At 34.8% G+C, this 23,355-nt stretch overlaps 1 protein-coding gene across 8 annotated transcripts in view; it reads left to right on the forward strand.

The window, feature by feature from the left end:
• PIGN (phosphatidylinositol glycan anchor biosynthesis class N) overlaps positions 1–23,355 on the forward strand; it is a 99,086-nt gene that overhangs the window by 48,522 nt on the left and 27,209 nt on the right. For 6 of the 8 annotated variants that reach the window (XM_059140572.1, XM_059140575.1, XM_059140576.1 and 3 more), the window contains 7 exons: positions 2,263–2,362; positions 2,467–2,559; positions 3,528–3,619; positions 6,691–6,799; positions 9,080–9,188; positions 16,375–16,477; positions 22,099–22,201. In XM_059140572.1, coding sequence (XP_058996555.1) covers positions 2,263–2,362; positions 2,467–2,559; positions 3,528–3,619; positions 6,691–6,799; positions 9,080–9,188; positions 16,375–16,477; positions 22,099–22,201 — 709 coding nt within the window. The remainder of the gene's footprint in view (positions 1–2,262; positions 2,363–2,466; positions 2,560–3,527; positions 3,620–6,690; positions 6,800–9,079; positions 9,189–16,374; positions 16,478–22,098; positions 22,202–23,355) is intronic. The other 2 variants (XM_059140578.1, XR_009346105.1) reach the window with 2 other exon arrangements.

Below are 23,355 nucleotides of genomic sequence, written 5' to 3' on the forward strand. Positions count from 1 at the left end.
TCCCAGCACATCATGTTTCACAAGGAAATGTACATGTTTTCTTTCCGCACATTTCCCCCTTCTTTTTGTAGCTATCATTTCAACCTAGGTAAATGGAACTTTGTAATTAAATCCAGGCCTGTAATGTATACCTACAGAGAGTGGTAGATATTATTCACATGGGCCATGGTTTCTTCCTTTAAGTGCCTCCTTACAACCTGGAAGTAAGAGGGATACTTACTTACCATTAGAGAAGACATCAGAGGTAGAGCTCTCAGGCGAGTTTTAAGCACTTTAAAATAAAACCACCCAAATATTGGGCTGGTTCATGTTCATAGGGAGCGAGGGTCATGTTGCACATTATGGTGACCTCTATATTTGCACCAGTAACCTAGAATTTAAACTTGGTCTTGGGCATCCAAGCATCCTCTGAGAAAACCAGACCCCAAGAGCACACCAGGGAGAAAGAGCCAAGACTTAGTAAGGGTATTTTCAGGGTTGGCCAACATGTTTGTCAAGACACGATGTGTATTTTTATTCTAATTTTTGTTAACTCCAGCTTTGACCACATTTTCTATCCTTTAAAAACATTAAGTATTTAAAAATATTAACATATTAAAATATCAAAAATAAAAATTAATATTAAAATGTTTAATATTTTAAACATTAAAAATATAAGACAAAAAGACACTAACAAAAGGACATAGTGTTGCATCTCCATTTGAAAGGACTAGGATTGCTACATATATACACTTAAATCAGATTTTTTTCTCGTGTTATTTATTCTGGTTTAAATATTTATTTATTTTATTTATTTTTTAAAGAGTTTGTTTATTTATTCGACAGAGAGAGAGAGAGAGAGAGAGATCATAAATAGGCAGAGAGGCAGGCAGAGAGAGGGGAAAGCAGGCTCCCCGTTGAGCAGAGAGCCCAATGTGGGGCTCGATCCCAGGACCCTAAGACCATGACCTGAGCTGAAGGCAGTGGCTTAACTGAGCCACCCAGGCGCCCCCTGGTTTAAAAATTTTTAGAATGGAAGTTTTATCCTTGCAGAAAATTCTATTCTACTACAGAACCTCTCCTGAATTATTAAATGTCTTCATTATGAAGATGACGTATGTATTTAAACTTTAAGAGGGACGGTGATTTTGAATGTACGTTGTGTTCTATCTTTATCTTTTTGATAGGTTATATAGAAAATAAAACATAAAAATTCACTTTTCCTATAAGATCTTCTAAATGATTTACAGAATCATCTCTTGTTTTCCCATGCTTATTCACTGTTGAAAACAAAAGAAGCATTCTTTTTTGGACTGGTGTTATATTTACTTAGTAGATGATAACATTATGTGGCCATTGTTTTCAGTCAGAAAAAGATCATAAACTAAATGATACTTACCTTTTATAATTACTTACTTAATCACTACAAATGCTAAAAAAAAATTTTCAGTCATAAAATGTAAAGTACTCAAGTATGTAATGCATTTTTAGCAGTAAAGGATTCACATTTAATTACAATGAGTGTACAATTAGCAGCATCTTAAATTGGGTTTAGAAAAGGTTATTTAGTTCAGAGAAAAAGTGCAGTTAAGATTTTCTCTACCTAGATTAGGAAAACCTATGCTCATTTTGTTAAGATATTTGAGATTTCAGTATAAGATTAGCCTTGGTGAATTTAAAAATTTTTCCGGTTTTTGTCCACTTGGGTTCATTGTATTTTATTTCTGATCATATATCTCTCATTATATGTACTCATGTGTAGCCTAAGATCAAACATTTATTTATCATTAATGTTTATTTTTATTTTTTTTTAATTTAAAGGTTTTTGTTTATTTGACAGAGAGAGACACGGGGAGAGAGGGGGAACACAAGCAGGGAGAGAAGGAGAGGAAGAAGCAGGCTTCCTGCTGAGCAAGGAGCCTGATGTGGGGCTCGATCCCAGGACCCTGGGATCATGACCTGAGCCAAAGGCAGACACTTAACAACTGAGCCATCCAGGTGCCCCTAATGTTTATTTTTAAAACAAATTTTTGTGATCATTATCAAATTCAGAAATTACACTTTTTCCTAACATACTTCTAGTTTTCAAAAAAATGACTGAAGTGAAGAAGCCATTGAGAGAAATTTGTTAGAGATTGTACTAGTTTTTGAATAACCTATGAATTGAAAAGTCAGTCCCTGATTTCTAGGTTTGCCCAGTTTTTATTTTTTACCCTACATAACCTAAAGTTTTGTTCACTGTATAGTATAAATAATCTTTTTGTAAATAATCTTGTCAAATAGGTTTCGAGTCATTCAGGACTTTGTCTTATCCCTGTTAACCTTTCCTCCAAGTCAGTTGGTTGCCCACCTGTTCATCTTTACCCTGGGAATTGAAGTATTAGTGAGTAATTTACCACATTACAGAATTTTCAGATCTCTTTCATACATATGTAACTCCTTTTAAATGACCTCATTTTTCATTTCTTCTTTGGAATGCATTGCTAGGTTCTCAGTTTTTTCTACCGCTACACGCTCACCGCTGGACTTGTAGCTTTCGCTTGTTGGCCATTTATCACTCAGCTACGGACTCGAGCAAAGGTACAAGTACTTGTTTTGACATCTGACAGATGAGTCACTACTTTGTTTTGATATGTGTTTAACTCAGGGAATTGTTCATTTTTAGAGAAAAGGGTAGAACGTGTCCTTACATAAAGAGCCTGGTCCTTTTGACAGGAGGACCGAGGTTACCTTTAAGTGATTCACATAGACTTTGATATCACAATGAATTGGTCATGCGATGATTGAAATACTCTGAGGCAGAACTGGTATGTCCTTCTCTAAATTGCTTCCTAGATTCCATTAGCCTCAAATATCTAAAAGGATGGTATTGTCTAGAGCAGTCCAGCGGCTTAGGAGGCAGTGCTCGGAACTCAAGTCAGAGGAATCACCTTTCCCCCAGCCCTGAGAATTGGCTCATGTTTCCACTTTGATACTTTTTTGATGGAGGTAACAGGAGGATAGAAATATCTTCTTTCCACCCTATGAGAACTTAGAAGATTCTCCAACTAAGGGAGTGATTGATAATTTTGTATCTTAATTTAATTGCAGAAGTATTTCTACTTCCTTCCCTCGTGAGCTCAATCACTTGATTACGATTGCAGGCCAGCTTTCCTTTAGATGCCATCAGTATATGGTGTCCCATAAGTTGATTGAAGCCCTTGCTGTGAAATATGACCCAGGTTTAAATCCTGGCTGTTTCATTTGCTGGTCATGGACCTGGTACCACTGATACTTTAACATCTCTGAGCTCCGTTTCCTCATCTGAAATATTGTGAGTAAGATAACCCACCTTATGAGGTTACTGTGGGAAGGTAATCAGATAATGCTCATATTATACCTAATACAGTACCTATCACATGACACATCTGCCACCCAGAGGAACTGTTTTACAGTTTAAACAGCTCTAAGGTTTTGCATGTAGTCTTCACAGTCATATAGCCTGTGAAACACTAAAGACACTTTTCTTTACCATACTTGTCTAAAGATAACTTTTTTATTTATTTTAGAGCATCTCACTGAGTTGGATTTTCTTCTCTTTGCTCCTGGCAGTGTTCCCACTGATGCCTGTTGTAGGACGAAAGCCAGATATCTTTCTAGTGTATGGACAATATTTTAACTTATTTTCTTTTCAACATAATTGTTTTTCTCAATCCACACCATGATATCTGAACCTTATCTTGGTCATGAGTTTCAAAATAAACTAATGAACAAAAGTTAAAATACTAATATCAAATAATTAGTCAGAGATTTTGGCTCGGGCTCTGGGGAGCATTAAGGCTCCTTGGAGATGCTTCTGGGCCTTCAAAAAAAATGAAATTGGACCAAACACTGATAATTTAAAATGCCAAATTAAAAAAAGTCTAGAAGCTTTTGTATATTGAGGAATCAGTAAAAGGTTTCATATGAAAAAATGTTCTGTTTGCCAAAAATGTTCTGTTTGCCAAAAGTGAGAATATCCATTGATGAAATCTTCATCTTTGCCTTTGAGCATGTCCACACTTTATATGTCTTAGAATAATGAAATTGTCTCCTTTTCTAATCGCATGTAATGATCTCTAGGGGAGGAAGCTCTGTACCTTGACAATTGACCACTTTAACATATCTAACCACTTAAACTGTTAGAAAATTCTGTATACATGCATGCTGCCATCACACTTATTTCTTCTCAATATATCCCAAATACATCTCTAAAATAATTGATTACCTTTGCTTTTAAATTATTATCAAGAAATCCACTGGCTCTGTGTGTATGTGCCTGTGCGTGCTTGACAAGCTAAATGATCTGTATTTCATGTAACATTTCCTTTCATTTTCTAATCATGCAATTATCTTTGCTACTTTGTTTTGAACTCTTTATAAGCAACTTTTTAAACATTTTAACCTAATCTTTAATTGATGAGGGTAGATCTTTTTTAGCTGAAGGAAGAATATTTTTTAAATGATTTTTTAAGTGTATGTTAATTTTTTGTTATGTTATTTATATGATATTTATCAGTGAACACATATATCTCTTTTCTGTGAATTGCTAATATGGAATAAGTCAGGAATTATTCCAGAAAATCCATTTATTAGTAAAGCCCAAAATAATTGTATTGAATTCTAAGACCATACTTCTAAGTCATAATTTATTAGTATTACTAAGTAAAAACATTTTGCATCTGTCATAAACTATAATAGTATGTAAGAAGATAAATTCAAGTATTTCATTTATTTCTTGCTTCGTATTTCTGTGTGAGCTCTCCTATTGTCTTTTTATAAAGCCCGTTTCCCCACTTTGGTCAGTCTGCCTTTCTGTCCTACTCAAGCAGTGTTGGCATAGTTAAGCAGAATTTATATACTAAAAGGAGAAGAGATTATATGAATAGTCTCCATAGAAATTTGCCACTTGCATATTTTGCTAAAGATGATTTCAAGATGCAAATGTGTTAAAACATGAGAAATCTAATTTGTATTTTTAAAAATTATGTTTTTCCCTCTATGCTTCTTAATTTAAATTCCACAGTGATTTAAGTTTGTGCTGGTATTTTAGTAGCTCTATTTGCAACTTCTTTACTTTGACTCCTGGTTCATGGAGAAATTTCTACTCACCATTTGATTTTTCACATCACCTCCCTTCTTTAGAAACTTACCAAGACAGATATGTGAAACATTTAAGGATAAAATTAAAGGAAAAATAAAATATAAAAAATAACAATAACTCTTACTTAAGTCTCTAAAATAAAAACATATTTGCCAGTGAATTAAAATACCAAATTATTTTTTTAAAAGGAAAAGCAAACAAAGAATCTTGATCATAGATGGCTATTTTCATAAGTTTTAATGGTAATCCATGTTGAATGTGTAATTACTTTTTCCCCATAAAAGAATCAAAACAAAAACAAGCAAATATTTTCCTAGGAATTCCTGTTTTGCATTCATTTTTAGCCCTGCTTTTTGGTCTTTCTTATTTCTCTTCAACCTACTCCTTTTCTCTTAGTTTTTGTATTGCCTGCTTCCAGACTGTGTCCTTAACCTTATTTCGGTTGTCCTATGTTACTCAGATTTTTAGGAGGCGAGAAATACAGTGTAATATTAGTATACCATTTCCTTGGTGTCAGTGTCCTTCAGCTTCAGGAACCATACCATACCTGGTGTTCTTGAAAAAGCGTAATTTATCGGGGGCACTGGGTGACTCAGGCCGTTAAGCATCTGCGTCTTGATTTTAGCTCAGGTCTTGAGGTTCAGGTCTCAGGTTGTGAGATCAAGCCAGCCCATGTCCAACTGCAGACTGGGTGCGGAACCTGCTAAATATTCTCTCTGTCCCTCTACTTCTGCTCCTCCGCACCCTCCTCCCTCCCTCTCTTCAAAAAAAAAAAAAAAAAAAGTGTAACTTGTTGTTTCTTTACCATACAGATGCCTCACCTGCATGCTGCCTTTGTGATCCTCGTCCTGCCCTTCCTTTAGCCCCAAGCAGCTGAGGAAAGTACCAAGATCAATGCTAGAAGGAAACATGTTGTCCTCCCAACAATAGTAGGGAATAGAAATGTTGATCCTTTTTGTGTGAATTAGTGCTCATAGTCAGAAAGTTTATGTTGTAGATACTGATGATATATTCATATAACTATTTTTTATGTTGTTTTCTGTAAATTTTTCCAAGTCAGGCTAAGAATTATGGTAACTGGTATGTATAAAAGTTTAAAAAATCAAAATAATCCACAGATTAAAAATTTTAGAAGTTCAAAAAGTCAAAGAAATAAGGTAAAGATAACTAAAAAATTGTGAGAAATGAAAAATAGCCCCATCCCTACTGCATCTTTTTTTTTTTTTTGAGATTTTATTTTTTTGTTTATTTGTCAGAGGGAGAGAGCACAAGCAGAGGGAGGGGCAGACAGAGAGAGAAGCAGGCTCCCCACTGAGCAAGGAGCCCAATGCAGGACTCAATCCCAGGACTCTGGGATCATAACCTGAGCTAAAGGGAGATACTTAACCATCTGAGCCACCCAGGCATCCCCTACTGCATCTTCATCCTGTGATTTTTATTCCTGTTATACCAACATATCTATTTTGCTCCTTCATCTTGATAAAACCAAATGACTCTACATTAGAGTAAATATCTAACATGTTTATATACTATGTGTTCCAGTAACTATCGTAAGGAAAATTAAAATTGTGAATTGTGTTTTAAAACAGAATGGGTGCCGGCTTGCTGGTTCTCCTGCTATCCCTGTGTGTTGTAACATCTCTCTTAAAAAGAAAAGATCATTTTATAAATGAAGAGCTGCTGTTACATCTAGTTCAGGTCAGTTACAGGTTTTCAACACCATGTTATACTAATGATAGACCAAGTGGATCTTATGGTTGTATTTAATGATATTGTTCTTTTATTTTTTTATTTTTTTTTAAGATTTTTATTTATTTATTTGACAGAGATCAGAAGTAGGCAGAGAGGCAGGCAGAGAGAGAGGAGGAAGCAGACTCCCTGCTGAGCAGAGAGTCCGATGTGGGGCTCGATCCCAGGACCCTGGGATCATGACCTGAGCCGAAGGCAGAGGCTTTAACCCACTGAGCCACGCAGGCACCCCTTAATGATATTGTTCTTAAGATGCCATTATATTTACATTGCTCGGTGCCTGCCAGCTGAAAAGAAAGCTCTCTGTTTAAGATATTACATGGAAATATATTCTCTAAGAGGTATGAAATAGCCAAAAGGTCAGCAGGAGGCAGCCCAAAGATGCCAAGAGAGCAGAGGTTAGGGAAATATAAGAGGCATCCATGTTGACCAAAAAGCTGAGCTGTAAGCAGCCTCCTTTGGTCTGAGATTTTATATTGCGCCATTGAGCCAGGGGAAGGAGCAGCCTCTGAGTATGTGTATATAAAAAATAGCCATTTTAATACTTTAGATGATGTGCCAGGGAAAGTAGACGTCACCTTGGTTGCTGGCTTTGGTGTGGTGAAAAGCACTTTGAACTTGAGGTTTCAAAATCAGGTCAATTCCCAGTTATATTGCATACTAGATGTGCGATTTTCAGTAATATAGCTTCAGTCTGTTTGTTTTTAAACTGTAGAGATAATACAGAGTTGTGAGCATGGAAACTACTTGTTTGGTTCTTTTTAACAAAAATAAATAAATAAATAAATAAATAAATAAACGAACACATCCTGAACCACTGACAAAAGAAAACTTACAGGAGTCTTCTCAAAAAATTTCCTCCAAACAAAGCTGGGCTAATAGAAAGTAATGCCAAAAACACTCTAAAATAAAAGTATAACAACACTTAAAAGATGTTATTTTATTCTTGAAGAACAACAGAGAACATATAAAATGAGAAGAGATATTTTGTCAAGTGTTCTGTCAAAACAAAGGAATGTATATTTCATTTTAAATGGTACACTGACTGGCTTTACACTAAAGCCCATAGGTAGCTTTGACGGAATTCACCTATAATTATGACTACTTTGGCAGAAGTGAATGTTTCTGGATCCCACTCTATAGGAGCAAGTATGTTAAAATTCTTACAGTCTTTGCTGGAAATACCCCTGAGTTGGCAAATCTGTTATGAAATTTTTTTTACATTAACTTTATTAATTTGAATTAATTGCTATATTGTATAGCATATTTTTGGTGATTCCAAGATAAATATCTTTTGACATATTAACATCTCTGACATGAGAATGTGTCTTGCAATTAAAAGGATCCTAGGATTGTTCATAGCTTTATCAATAATATTTTTTCTAAAATTATTTTTTCAATTTTTTTTCTGAATTCACTGAAAATATAGGAGAAATTAAAGGTACCTCAAGGGTTGGTGATGAGGTTGCTAATCTGATCTCTAGAAGATAATACTTTATTTATAGCCAGTTATGTCATTTCTTAAAAATAGCAAATAACCCATTAGTTCAGGGGTTGGCAAATAATTTTCTAGAGTGCCAGATTATAAATATTTCCAGCTGTGGGTCATATGAAGTCTGTTGTAAATTCTCAGCTCTACCACTGTAGCGTATGCGGAGCTGTAGACTACACATGAATGAATGAATGTAGATTACACATAAGTGACTAAGTTTCAAGAAAACATTATTTCTAGGAAGAGGCCACCAGCCTACAAGCCATAGTTTACCAGTTCTCTACAATTATATATATTCTCTGAAGAATATTGTGTTCCTTGTGTTCCCAGTACCAGGTGAACATTCAGACCCCAAATACGTGTTGAGTCGGTGGATATGACTGGGTGAGAGCCACAGGTAGAGGGCACTCAACCATATGGCCCCATCTGCATTTTCATGAGTTAAGAAATCTTCAACATTAATAATGAGTATTTCTACATAGATATGGTGTGATCACGCATATCAGACTACTCTTGAAAATGTAAAATGCCTTATTTTGTCCTTATAAAGGGGGGCCTTTGCTTACTACCAGAGCTCTATCCTATAGCCTTGGTAGTGAGATGGTGAGCTCTTCCAATTTCAGTAGCTTTGGGGCTAGATTCCTGTTGTTCAAGCAATTTTCTAAGGATTCTTTTTATATATAAATTAGTCTTTCACTACCTTCTCTTCTACTGGTGTGTTTTGTATTTACTTTCAGATGCTGAGCATTGTGCTGTCCATGTATGTTGTGTATACGACACATGACAGTTTGCTCAAGAAACAAGGACTGCCTCTTTTCAACCAGATCATTAGCTGGATAACATTAGGTAAGAGGGCAGTCAAATCAGATGAGTTAATGTTATTATATCAAGTCATATCTTCAAATTGTCCATTTACATCTGTATTATTGTTACTGAAAGAAATAATTTTGTTGAATGAAAATAATAATAACCAGCTATGATTTCTCATGCTGGGATTTGACAAAGAAAATTAAATCTTCTGTGACCATTCATGTGTTAATAAGAATTACTTGATAGAATATTATTTACCTGATAATAAGGCTATATTTATTCACATTTGATAAAACCCTAAGGGATTCCCGAGGAGGAGAGATTCTTAGGCTGAAATTTCCTGTCAATTCATAAATTCTCCATTCTTACACAGGCACTAGGAAACAGTTCAGTTTTACCTGCATTTCCCTTGCTGAAAATAACATTGATTAGTCACCTCCCAACACATTACACCTTTTATAAGGCCAGTTAAATGTTTCAAAAGACATTCCTCTATAGTACCTTTACGTAAGGATCCTGAAATACACATGTGAAGGAAACAGAAGTAATTTAAGGACTTACAGTTTTCCTTCCAACTAGAAGACAAGACGGGCAAGCTTGAATCTAGGTTTTTCCTTTAAAAAAAAAAAAAGACATTTTGTGGTGCCTATGGATAATGTAACATGAAGTTTAACCCCTCTGGGTTTGTTGTTGGTTTTTTTTAATGAATTTTGTTGTTCATAATTAAAAAAGAAAAAGGTCTTCAGATGGAACTTTACCTTAAAAATGATGGAGGCTGTTCTGCAGGCCTTCCCATTAAATTTCTTGATTTAATAAGATTATCATTTATATCCATTTTGCGTGAACAATATTGATGACCCTCCTTGATTTAAAAACAAACCGTGTTCAGTTTGTACTGTGTTCTGACACTGCACTCTTCTGTTCCCTGAGAATAATAAATGTAGATCAAATCCCTGCCTGGAACTTATATACTGCATGGAAGGGGTGGGTAATATTTTCAGTGAGGTGACTCTTAGTAATGATCTCTCTCACATGACATGTTAGTTTTTAAATCCCCAGAAAAAAACAGAAACTATGAATGGGAACTGTGGTATTTAAAGGGAAGTCTTTCTGTCATAGTGCATAACTTCACGAATGCAGTCATATACTAACACACACCAGTGGCTAAACAATATACGGCAGATAAGAGGTCCCATATCTGTAGTAGCAATGTAGCCATTGCTCATTCCTTTCTAGGGCAGCCTGGCTCACTTCCTTAGTATTCTTACCTACCTAGGGATAAACTACAGTGAAGAAAAGCAAAGAAAACACAACTTGTGTGCATTTCACTATATCTCATTTTTAAACATCTAAAACTTCCAAAAAGGTTTAAAAAAAAAAAAAAGAACATTTACCAGAATTACAGAAAGCCTCCTCCACTTCATGTGCTTGTCCCTCATCTGTATTTATGAATATATGGGTATGGGTAACATTTTTTAGGTACCATATTCAGTATTTTTATTTTTTCTGCCATCCTTATATTAATTTTTCAGTTGACCTAGCAATGATCATGGCATTTTTTCTTTCTTTGTCTTTTATGACATTGACATTTTTGAAGAATATAACCCAACTGCAGCTCCCACCCCGCAATAGACTGTTACTCAGTTTGAATTTGTCTGCTGTTTCCTTGTAATTAAATTGAGGTTATGCATTATTGGTCAAAATATGGTATAAGTGATGCTGTGCCCTTCCTCAGGTCACATTTGGAGGCGCATGATCTCTATCTGTCCCTCATTGTTGATGTTAATTTCCATCACCCTATCAAGGTGTTGCCCAGTGTTTTCACTGTACATAAGTTGTCAGTGGGGACACACTCTAAGACCAGCAAATATCCTCATCAGAATTTCCCCCCAGGTATAGCATCCATTCGTAAATCTTTCCTGATCCAGTCTTTGTCATGATCTCTACAAAGTGACTCCTATGGCATTTACTAGAGGTTCTCAGCATTCTCTATGAATCTTCACTTCTTTCCTATTCATTGATTGATTGATTGATTCATTCATTTATCTATTTATTATTGTGGTCACATGAGCACCTATTTTTTTCAAAGATTTATAACTCATTACTGTTGATACTTTGGTGTCCAAATTGTCCCAGACTTGGCTAGAGATGGCACCTTCGAGCTAGCTTGTAAATAGACACCCACCCTCCCTTAATTTTTTTGAGCACTTTCTTATTTTCTGGCATTAAGAAGATGTTTACCTTATAAGGTTTGCTTTATATCCACAGTTTCCAAGCTCTAGAATCAGTTATTTCTCTGAGGAAACATAGCTGTTTTTATTGGGTGAATGGTATTAGACACCAAGATCTGAGTGCTGTATGTACCCATCATAACTGGGGTATCTTTGCTTCTTTGCTTTTCAATGGACAGAACTAAGAAGTACATGCTTTCATATATATAAAACTTCTCTTACATATAGATCCTTATGCACATTAACATGCATATACACATACCTATACATATTTCAGGAATCATAAGTTCACACTGATACCTATATTTCTATCTGTTCTTTCTTGCCTTCCCCCATTCCATATTTATATGTTCCTCCCATGAAGATAACCAACCCTGGCTCCCAACAACATCAACGTGTACTCATTGGTTCAGTCCTATAGTACATCAAAGCAGTTTCAGGAGTGTTTCACTCATACCATCGCAAGAAACAAACAATATTATTCGAGATTTGTTTGTAATTCTCACTCTGCCCCCACACTTCACCTTGCCCAAGACCAAGGGTTCATGGTTAAATATCATGTCCATATTTATTTGGATTTGCCTGCCTGCCTCCCTCCATCCCTTCCTCCATTTTGTTCACTGTGATCATGATATTTATTTGAAATACAACAAGGTTTGTTTGTTTCAGTTTGCTATTTTGGTTTTTTTTTTCTTTCCTGTTCTTTTTTTTTTTAATATATATTTGACAGAGATCACAAGTAGACAGAGAGGCAGGCAGAGAGAGAGGTGGAGGCAGGCTCCCTGCTGAGCAGAGAGCCCAATGTGGGGCTTGATCCCACAACCCTGGGATCATGACCTGAACTGAAGGCAGAGGCCTAACCCACTGAGCCACCCAGGCGCCCCTTTCCTGTTCTTCTTTATGTAATTCTTTGTGTATGTAGGATAGTCACACGCTTCCAAATGTAAAAATTATACAAAAGGTTATACTCAAAGAAGTGCTGCCTGTGGTACTTTCACCCCGTTCTCCTGTACCCCTAATCCTTCATGGGCTATGACCTTCATTGCTTTCTGGTTATCCTTTATGTGTTTCTCTTTGCACTGATAGTTAGACATAAGTATGTTTTCTTATTTTTCCTCCTTTGTTATATAAAAGGGGGAGCATTTTATGTATCCTCTTTTGTACTTTGCATCTTTCACTTAATACCTCTTGGTAATCACTTCATATCAATCCTTAGAGCTCTTCTTCTTCTTCTTTTTTTTTTTTTTTTTTTTAGATTTTATTTATTTATTTGACAGAGATCACAAGTTGGCGGAGAGGCAGGGAGAGAGAGAGAAGGAAGCAGACTCCCTGCTGAGCAGAGAGCCCGATGCAGGGCTCCATCCCAGGACCCTGGGATGACCTGAGTTGAAGGCAGGGGCTTTAACCCACTGAGCCACCCAGGTGCCTTAGAGCTCTTTATTCCTTTTTGCAGCTATTTAGTTTTCCATTGTGTATGTATTCCATTGTTTGTTTATTCTATGCTTTCATGTTTAGATAGGTAATTTTTTTTTTTTTTACTACAAATAATCCTACAACATATAACCTTGATCATATGCATAGTTTATACTGTTAGAGGTATGTTTTCAGGATAAATTCCTATAAGTTGTATTATGGTGCAAAGGGTAAATGCACATGTAGTACTTTCAGATATTACTAAGTTCCCCTCCAGAGGTGTACCATTTCTCATTTTTGCCAAAAATATAGGAAGAATGCCTGTTTCCCTATAGCCTCACCAAAGTCTTTTGAATTTATTCCAGTCAACAAAGTTATGTCCATCTTGTGTTTGAGAAATGGTATCTCTGTGTTTTTAATTTGCATTTTTCTTATTATGAGTGAAGTCAAACATCATTCCTCATGCTTAAGAGCCATTTTTTATCTTTCTCTCGGGAATTATCTATTCATCTTTTTTCCTTTTTTTTCTATAGAATTTTTGGTCCTTTGCTTTCATTTTTAAAAGCTCTTTATAAATTAGGGGTATTGGTCCTTTACCTATGATATATGTAACAAAAATTTTTCCCAGTTTGTCACTTACCTTTTGACTGTGCTTATGACGTCTTTTGCCTACAAATGATTTTTATTTTTGTGTAATCAGTCTTTTTTTTAATGCATCTGAACTTTTAGACAATTAGAAAGCCTTTCCTTGAAACCTAGGTTATGGAGGAATTCACTCATATTTCCTTCTTATACTTGCATACTTTGACATTTTACATTTCAATCCTTGATATATTTAGAGTTAATTATTCTAAATATATGGTTTAAGGAAAGGATTTCATTTAATTTTTTTCCAAATAGCCATCCAGTATCATTAATACTTAATTTGCCCCAGTGACTTGAGATAACACTTCTATGTCATACTATACACTGGCCTATTTCTAGACTTTCTGTACTATTCTAATTATGTCTATTAATGTGCCAATAATATACTGTTTTATTACAGACTTCATAGTATATTTCAATAAAGTCTGAACTTTAGGATCTACTTGCTCAAACTTCAAAAAAAGCCTACTGGAAATTTTATTGAGATCATATTAAATATGTCAGTTAACTTTGGGAAGACATATCTTAATCATGAGTAATGTTGAGACATTCTAACCAAGAACAAGGGATGTCTTTCCACTTGCTCCAGTCTACTGTGCCTCTAAGAGAAGTCTTTATTGTTTTCTTCATAGAGGCCTTACATATTTCTTGTTAAGTATATTGCTAAGTGTTTTATCTGCTTTTTTGCTATTGTAAATAGACTTTTCTCATTCATTTTAGATTCTAATTATTATTGAGATAAGTTGCTACTGATTTTACATGTTAATTTTATATTCTTTTTTTTTTTTTTTACTGAATTCTTTCATTTTTTGAGTTAGGTTTATCATTGACTCTCTAGGATTTTCCAAATATACTATCATGCCATTTACAAATTAGATGTATATTTCCCCCCTTTCAGTTCCTAGTCACCTAATTGTTTCCTTTAGTTCATTTGTATTCGGTAGTATCTCCAGAACAATGTTAAATAAGTGGAGATAGTGAACTGCTGTGATTTTTTTTTTCCCCTTGACCTTAGTGGGAATGCCTCTGGAGTTTCCCCATTAAGGTAGATGCTGGCTTTAGGATTGAGGTACATATATTTGTCATGTTAAAGAAAGTACATGCATTTTTGTTTTATTTAGAGTTCTTACTAGGAGTGCATGGTTGTTGAATTTTGTGAAAGGCTTTTTCATCATCTGTAGAGATAATGTGGATTTTTCTTTTTAGACCGATTAATATGGCCTGTTGATATTACCGAGTTACAAGTATTGAACTGTCCTTGCATTCTCTATATAAACCCCTAAGACACATCTTATTATAATGTATTATATTTTACAGAAGAGATCTCATTTGAATTGGCTTTTATAATAAATATTAAAATGTTGCTTTTTTTTCTGTTAAAATATGTATCAGGTGAGGATAACAGTATCAGAACTACACCTCTGAAAAAGATCAGAAGCTATTTGTCTAGAGGACTATTGATATAGCTTTCAGTCTTATACTGCAGTGACTTGACTTTGAAGGGGTTTGTCTTTAAATTTAACTTATTAGTAGATGTTGGTTAGTAATAATAGTAGCAGCTCAGAGTTATTAAGCACCTATTATATCCCTCGCACTATGCTCAGGGAGCATTTTACAGGTGAAATTTTATTTAAACCTCACAACAATTTATTTGTATCCTCACTACTTGACAGATAAGAATACTGCTTAGATGGATTAATAAACTTGCCCCATGGTTAAAAAGTTAATAATGAATCAGCCAGGATTTTATCCCAAGTTGTCTGTCTCCATACTCTGGAGTGTTTAACTCCAGGCATGTTTTCTGCCTGACTAGGATGATGAGGAAGTTAGGCATATTTCCTTCCCAAAATAGAAATGGGGAGTTAATGTTTGCTGCCCTCCTACGGAAATACTTGCTTTCTTGTCCTGTAGGGGAAGATTACTTCATTGCTCTTATTACAACTCTCATGTGGGGATATCCTCTTTTATTTTTTGTTTCCTGAGTGGCACGCTACCACTCTCAATGCATATACTTTGCAGTGGGAAAACTTGGGAGCAGGAGAAGGAGGTTAGGAAAAATCAATTTCTGGGGAATAAGTTGCCTTTTAGCTATATGCCTAATTAAGAGATATTTGCTAAATCTTGAGCAACATGTTGTATTATATTTTTTATTATTTATATCAGCAAATAACAAATTACTCATTTAGTGAGCAAGGCTAAATAAAATTGAGAAGATCTGAGCCAAAATATGGTAAAAATAATGAAATGTAATTTTAATTAAAAATGTGAAGTTTTGGGGCGCCTGGGTGGCTCAGTGGGTTAAGCCACTGCCTTCGGCTCAGGTCATGATCTCAGGGTCCTGGGATCGAGTCCCGCATCGGGCTCTCTGCTCAGCGGGGAGCCTGCTTCCTCCTCTCTCTCTCTGCCTACTTGTAATCTCTCTCTGTCAAATAAATAAATAAAATCTTAAAAAAAAAATGTGAAGTTTCATCGCTTCTAGGTCTTTTGGCTAAGATCAAGTGTAAAAATGCAAAGTTTCAGGGGTAGCTCATTTGGTTAGGCCCCTGACTCTTGATGTTCACTCAAGTCATGATCTTGGAGTTGTGGGATCAACCCCCGTGTTGTAGGGCTCTGCATTTAGCCAGGAATCTGCTCGTCCCTCTCCCCTCTGGCCCTCCTTCCCAGCACCACCCCCTCAACTTCTCCACATACATGCACACACTTGTGCACACGTGCTCACTCGCTCGCTCGCTCTCTCTGTCTCTCAAATAAGTAAGATCTTTTTTAGGAAACATGGAGTTTCAAATTTCTTACAAAAATTATTAGGATAAGTATAGCCCATTTAAGAGGTCACAGAAACAATAAATTCTATAAATGACAGTAGAATTGGTACTTCTAAACTCATGTACATTGTGTTTGTTGTACTGACACGGCCCTGCTTTGTTTCACTGCAGCCTCTTCCTTTGTCCTACCACTGCTGAGTCCGACAAGTCTCTTTGAGCGACTGTTCAGCATCCTTCTTTCCTCCATGTCAGCCTACCTGCTGCTAAGCACAGGGTATGAACTGTTTTTAAATTTTAATTTTTAGTAGCAAGCTTTAAATGATCTTGACATTTCTCTTTGAATATTTTACCTCTGGAGATGAAAAATGTATAAATCTTGGGGAATAAATTATACATATTTTCTGCTTCATAAGAACTATATATAAGTTGATCGTAAATCCTCTGCTTTCTTTTTCATATGCTCATAGTATTGCCTGTTGTCTTTGTCTTTCTGTTTATTTCCTGAAGATGCTGAAATGTCATTTCACTACCATGTTAAAAGTTCTGACTGATTATGGAGAAATTTGAAGTCTCAAACAATGAGTTAGAGCTGTAGCATTGTTACATTCCTTTCCTGCACTTCAAATTATACCTTGATTTGTTCATTCTTATTTGAATATACCTTTTATTTTTACTCTTACATATATTTGGTCCAAATATTCTTTAGATTCAGAAACTTTCAGAATATTTTCTCTGAAGTTAAAGAATCCCATTTTATTTAAGATTTAAATTTTCTTGCAAAACAAAAACTGGCAGCTTGCTTTGGGGTAGATCCTGAAGGGATCTAGTCAGTGAAGCAGTGATACAATCTCCCTACCTGCTTTGAAGAAAAGCATTCTTTACTTTGAATTTTATTTCATCATTATTTAAATGCTTATGAGGTGAGCAATGTGTATGTTTTAACAACATTGTATAGAAAAGACAAATCAGATTACCACCACTCAAAGATAGCTCAAAATTTGGCCCAAATAAAGGATCTTAATCCCAACTAGACTAAACCTGGGGATTGACCGTTGTGCTATCAATAGATTATTCCCAGTTTAGATGATTTTGGGTCCAAAACTTAGGTTCATTCTTTGAGAAACTTAGTTGGCCTAATTTAGAATTAGAGGGATGTTCTAAAAAATCTTTTCATAATAGGCCCTAACATCCTAAGTGAACTAGGCCCCAGGAATTCTTGTCCCTAGATAAGAGATGGTCCAGTAGTGTACAAAACCTTCTCCTAACAAAGCTCTCCACACCTTCTGCCTTGTTTTCTCCCTGCATAACCAGACCTGACACACAGATGTGAAGACGTAATGGAACATGGAAACATGGAAAGCAACATGGAAATTTTCACCAGTTACCTAATAAGATTTTAAGAGGTGCTTGGTTTGAGACTTAGAATTTTGAACTTTCAGATAAAACCTGAAGTCTATCAGCATATTCTTACTCAAGAGTGATAAACATAATGAGGCTTTTAAACTGTTCACTTTTGGGGTGCCTGCATGGCTCAGTTGGTTACGTGTCCAACTCTTGACCTCGGCCCCGTCTTAATCTCAGTGTTGTGAGTTGAAGCCCTGTGTTGGGTTCCATGAAACCTACTTAAAAACAAAAACAAAACTGTTCACTCTTTCCCCCTTTATTGGTGAAATTTCAGGATAATTTACAATCAGAATCCATCAAACTATATATGAATTAGTTTTTAGTCTAGATGAGAAGGCAAAAGACAAAATAATTTCTATTGTAACTCACCATTTTGGGGTGACATGAGTTTCTTTAAGATATCTTCCCTAGAGATTGCCAAAAAGTATGTATTTGAGAGGGTCCAGAAATATCTGCCAAATTCTACAGTCACTTAATAATCAGTAAGCCCTTTTCTTTCTTGAGCCTTCACATTCTAAAGCAGCAAACAAATTTGAAGGAATGTGTAGAAGATTTAAGAAATACAAATCTAGGAATGGATCTGGTTTCCTGGATTAGAAAGGAAGGAAGGAAAGAAGAACAGATGATTAAAGTTGAATTTTGAGTGAAAAAATATTTCGGAATGTATAATGAGTTAGTCATGTAACTTACATTGGGGATAAATATGATAGTATTTTAAATCATCAGTTTCATAGTCATAAAGATACCAAAACATATTATCAGAAGCACATTTAATTTAAGAAAATCTGAAAAGCAAAAATTCATGTATAAAAACAGAACAATAATGATGAGTATAACCTTATTAGTGAATGTATTAAGAAATATATTATTCAACATCAGAAAGTGTATTTACCTTTGCAGAAAAATGCAACAGAAATAGCTTGAAACAGCACAGTCTAACATTTTCAATTAGCCCAGTTTTTAATTTAAAATCAGTTTTGCAAAACTTATAGCCCACCTGATTGTTCTACATAACTATTTTGGACAATCCGGAGGATTCTCTATGTAAATTAGTGAATCGTCAGATTATAAAATATTGGAAGAAATGCAGTTTTATTACTTTACAGAAAATACAGTAATAGTTATCCTAAATTCTAACAATGTATCCTTGATTTAATGAATAAAGAAGATTCATTTTAATCAGCATTTCATTATTTTTATGCAAATGGAGGCTATTGAAATGCTTGAAAGTAGTTCTCTTAAGTTTGTTAAACATTTCTTGCCAAAATTGTATTTATATTATCCATTTGCTTAACAAACTATAATACAAAGCTAAATGCCTTTTCTGCCCTGCTGAATTTGCACAGAGACCAAACTAGGAGATCCTAATTTTGTAAGGTTTTACTATGTACACTGTGAACCTGTGATGACATTTTATTGGTATTTCAGTTTATTAATTCAAATATGCAGACTTTATACAAGATATTGTCTAAAGAAATAAAGTCCCATAAGATGATTGTCTTTATCACATTTATTCATCCACATTTTAACAAATGAAAATGATTATAGTTTATAGTTTCTGAAAGGAAATGAATCTGTAGCACCATTTGTAGAACTATGAAATTTGTGTTTTCATATATTAGGAAAGAATTCTTTCATATATAATTGCAAATATTTTTTAAAATCTTGGTCCTCTTTTGCTTAGAGTACACACCTTCTTCATTCAATTAATCAACAGTTGTTTTTTCTTTCCCATCTCCAGTGTCCCGAACACTAGACTGATAAAAAGGCAGCACAATTCGCTTACCCCAGGTGTCTAATAGAGTTGTAAGCTGCTATAAAGTAAGGACTTTATTTTACAGTGTTAGGCACTTACAGAATGCAACAGTTAAGTTATTGTGACTTAATTAGGCTGGGAATTGTAAGATATAAAGAATGGCTAGGGAAAGAATTTGAGGAGGGCAGCTGAATTTGTGCCATCAGGGACTCCTGTGGAAGTTGAACTAAATTTTAAAGAATGGCTAAGATACAGGAATTCTACGTCAACATTTGTTTTTCAATTATTTTTTAAAAAACCATTATAAACGTAGTATTGATCACATTTTGGAAAGTATGGATAAAGGGGAAAATCACCTATTAACCCTACACATCCTGCTGATATTCTGATATATTTCTTCTATTCTTACTCTATTTGTCTTTTTTTAACATAGTATTAATCATACCATATACTTACTATTTTATCTTTTTTTTCTACATAATATTATTTTAAGATTTATTCATTTCTTTATTTGAGAGAGAGAGAGAGAGAGAGGGGGGCAGGGGCAGCAGGAAAGGGAGAAAGTCATAAGCAGACTCCACACTGAGCACAGAGCCCAACTTCACAACCTTGAGATCACGACCTGAGTCAAATCAGGAGTCGGATGTTTCACCAACTATGCTACCCAGATGCCCCATACCTAACATCATTTTAGAAGCATTGTTCCAGGTGGTTCATAGGCTTCCTAACCATCATTTTAATAGATATTTAATATTCTGTGATGTGGATGAACCTTAATTTATTTAGCCATTCCTCTATTTTTGGTTATTTTATTTATTTACATTTTTTTATAATATTTTGAGTTACGTTTTCGTGCCAAGCTTTCTATATAGTTTCTATTACTTCCTTTGTTCATTTCTCACATGTAGTATAGGTGGTCATAGAGTATGAATTTATTTTTTATTTATTTTTTTTACTTCTGTCTTCAGAACAGTGCCAGTCTATAATATCACCAGCAACTGTTGAGAGGTCCTATCCTTCACAGTATTTAGTATTTTCATTTTTAAATAAGAACATCAGTGGCTGTTTTAATAGGTCAAAAATGGTACAGCTTTGTATACATTTTCTGCATCTGTTTGACTAATGATACTTTTTCATGTATTTATTGTCTGTTCATATATTTGGGTATTCTACATTTTATATACCAGGTGATTTGTGTATACTTTCTGAATCCAAATACTTCCTTCTCCCTGGTCTTCAGTTTTTATTTTTATGATCAGTGATCAAATTTAAAGCATTTTGCTTATTTTGTCGTCTCATGTCTGGGAAGTAGCACCGAATGGAACAGAGTTCAATAGGTGAAATAGTTGAGGAACGCCTGGCTGGCTCAGTGGGTTAAGCATCTGCCTTCACTCTGGTCATGATCCCAGAGTCCTGGGATCAACTCCTGCATCTGGCTCCTTGCTGGGCAGGGAGCCCACAGCACCCTCTGTTTGTGCTCTGTCTCTGTTTCTTTCTCTCTCAAATAAATAAAATCTTTTAAAAAAAAAAAAAAAAGGGTGAAAAAGTTGAGAGAAATAAAGTTGTTTTGGTTTGGTTTGGTTAGTTTGATTTTGTTTAGTAACTCCTGCTTAAGTAACTGACTCAGCGAATCCTTACTAGCTAGGCCTGCAGTGGTGACAAGACTGACTCAGCCAGAGCCTTTCCAGATTGGCGAGAAAGGCATGCCCGTGAACATGTGATTAAAATGGTGGTTGAAGAACTGTAACAGGGTATTTGAGGGATAACAAAGGTGACACATTTATCCCTAGGTAGGCTGGAAGAGGATTAGAAAAGACTTCTGTCACTGTCTTAGCTCATGAACATTTCTCCTTTGTCCATATTACAATCACCATTAAACTAGCCAAGAGATGTACCATACGTTATTTAATCACACCCTAGCTTGTTTCCTGACTTTGTTTTTGTTTTTCCCTTCTGTAGACAGTATTACAACAAATATCTTCATATGAGGAGAATTCTAGTGCCCATAGTAGATTATCGTCTCAGGGTAAATTCCTAGGAGTAACATCACTGGATTATGTTACATGAATATTTTTGAGATTCTTGATGTAGTGTCCGATTGCCTTCTAGAAATTGTTTATTCCTATGTAGAGAGTGTGAGAGTTAGTTTTCATTATACTCTTGTTGACATTATTGTTTTTTACTCAATAAATGTGATAAGTGAATGTCTTATCTTCTATTGTTTTAGTTTCCATATCAGTTATCAGTAAGGGCAAACATATTTTCATGTGTTTATTGGTTCTTTTTTTTTCTTTCTTAGAGATTCCATATCACACCCTTTTTTTTTTTTTTTTTTTTTTTTAACTTGGAACATTAGTCTTGCTCTTCTGGGTATATTAATGATTTTAACTCAGGCATTGTCTTTTTACCTCCATCTTAATGTTTTCTTTCCTTTTTTGTGTATTTACCTTATGAGTGATTTCTAAATATCTCAACTATTTTAAAAATTTAAATGATCTCAGGATTTAATACATTTCAAAAAAAGATGGTGTTAGTTGATATTTAAATGTTCCTTTCCTTTCCCACTTTCTTCTTCTGGAGAGCCTAGAAAATTTAAACTTTGTGATATTGTGACTTTGAAGTATTATCAAGGTTGTTTTAATTTTGCATAAATTTGCATTTTTACTTGTTTAATGTTTTTTTTCTTTTTTTTTTTTTCACCTCCTACTGCCACCCCAAATCCCCTTGTCCCTTAGGTATGAAGCTCTCTTTCCATTAGTATTGTCATGCTTAATGTTTGTGTGGATACAGGTGGAACAAGAAACCCTGCGGCAACCCAGTGTTTCCTATAAACAGAAGGTAGCTTGTCAAAATCATTGTTGCGTTTATTTGAGAATATTAAAATATTCTCTATTCTGTACAGAAGTTGCCGTGTTATTTCATCAAAAACTGTGCACCATTTAAAACAGTCGTAATTAAGTTAATGATTAATAATCAAGTTAAGCAGTTTTTAAGAAAATTGTTCATTTACAATAGAAAAGTATGATTTTATACTTTTATAGGCATTAAATAGGTTGGGTTATTCTTAGAAATTATTTGAGAATCCCTGATGTACAAAAACATCAATGTAGATGAAGGAGTGGAGGAGAAAGAATGCTCTTTATCATATTTTCCTCTGTTTTCATATCTCATTTTTCTTTCCCTCAATTTATTGTAGTCACAAGAATATTTATGTTGTCACAAGTCAGTGCATGAATTTGATCATAAGGCAACATTTATATTTGCAGTGTTGTTTTTCTCTTTCTAGTGGTCCTACTCCAAATTGCTTTTTCTGCCAGCCTAGTGATCGTGGCCTCAGTCCAAATCTTAGGCCGTTTATTCAACGGAGTACACTTTGAATTGGCTAAAAGCCAGCTAAATTTTAAGGACACATTTATCATACTGAGCTATGGAGTTAAATTGATGTCTCTTGCCTTTATTTTAGAACTGGAGGTAATTATAAACCATTGGTGGTAGCATATTTACAGTTTTACTGAGGTCAGATAAAATGAATATTGCAGAAAAACACCTTCATAGTTGGTCCATTGATCCGTCCATAACCGGTTCCAGTTGAGCTTACAGAGTAATTGGTCATTCAAAATAATTAATTTCAATAATGAGGAAACTGTATTGAAGTATATTAAATAATTACTGGATTTTAACATTAAGTCCCAGAATATTAAAAACAGTACATGAAAACAGTTTTGTTCAGATTCTAGTAAATGGTCAGACTATCCTTAATAGTAGTAAATATTTTAATATTAAATAAGTAATAAATCTAAAAATGAGGTTCAGTGTCATTTTTAAAATTCTGTTTTTTAACAGAAAGCAGGTATTTCTTTTTATAGAAAGGAGTATTAAAGCATCCAAAGAACTTAGTGGAAAATTACATGGTTAGTGGAGGGAGGGGAAAGTTTCCCCATGAGTTTTTCTGTTTGGGGGAGAAGGGTATTAAGCGAAAGTGCATCCTTCTT

This window comes from Mustela lutreola, chromosome 11 (genome assembly GCF_030435805.1).
Source record: "Mustela lutreola isolate mMusLut2 chromosome 11, mMusLut2.pri, whole genome shotgun sequence".
Classification (NCBI taxonomy): domain Eukaryota; kingdom Metazoa; phylum Chordata; class Mammalia; order Carnivora; family Mustelidae; genus Mustela; species Mustela lutreola.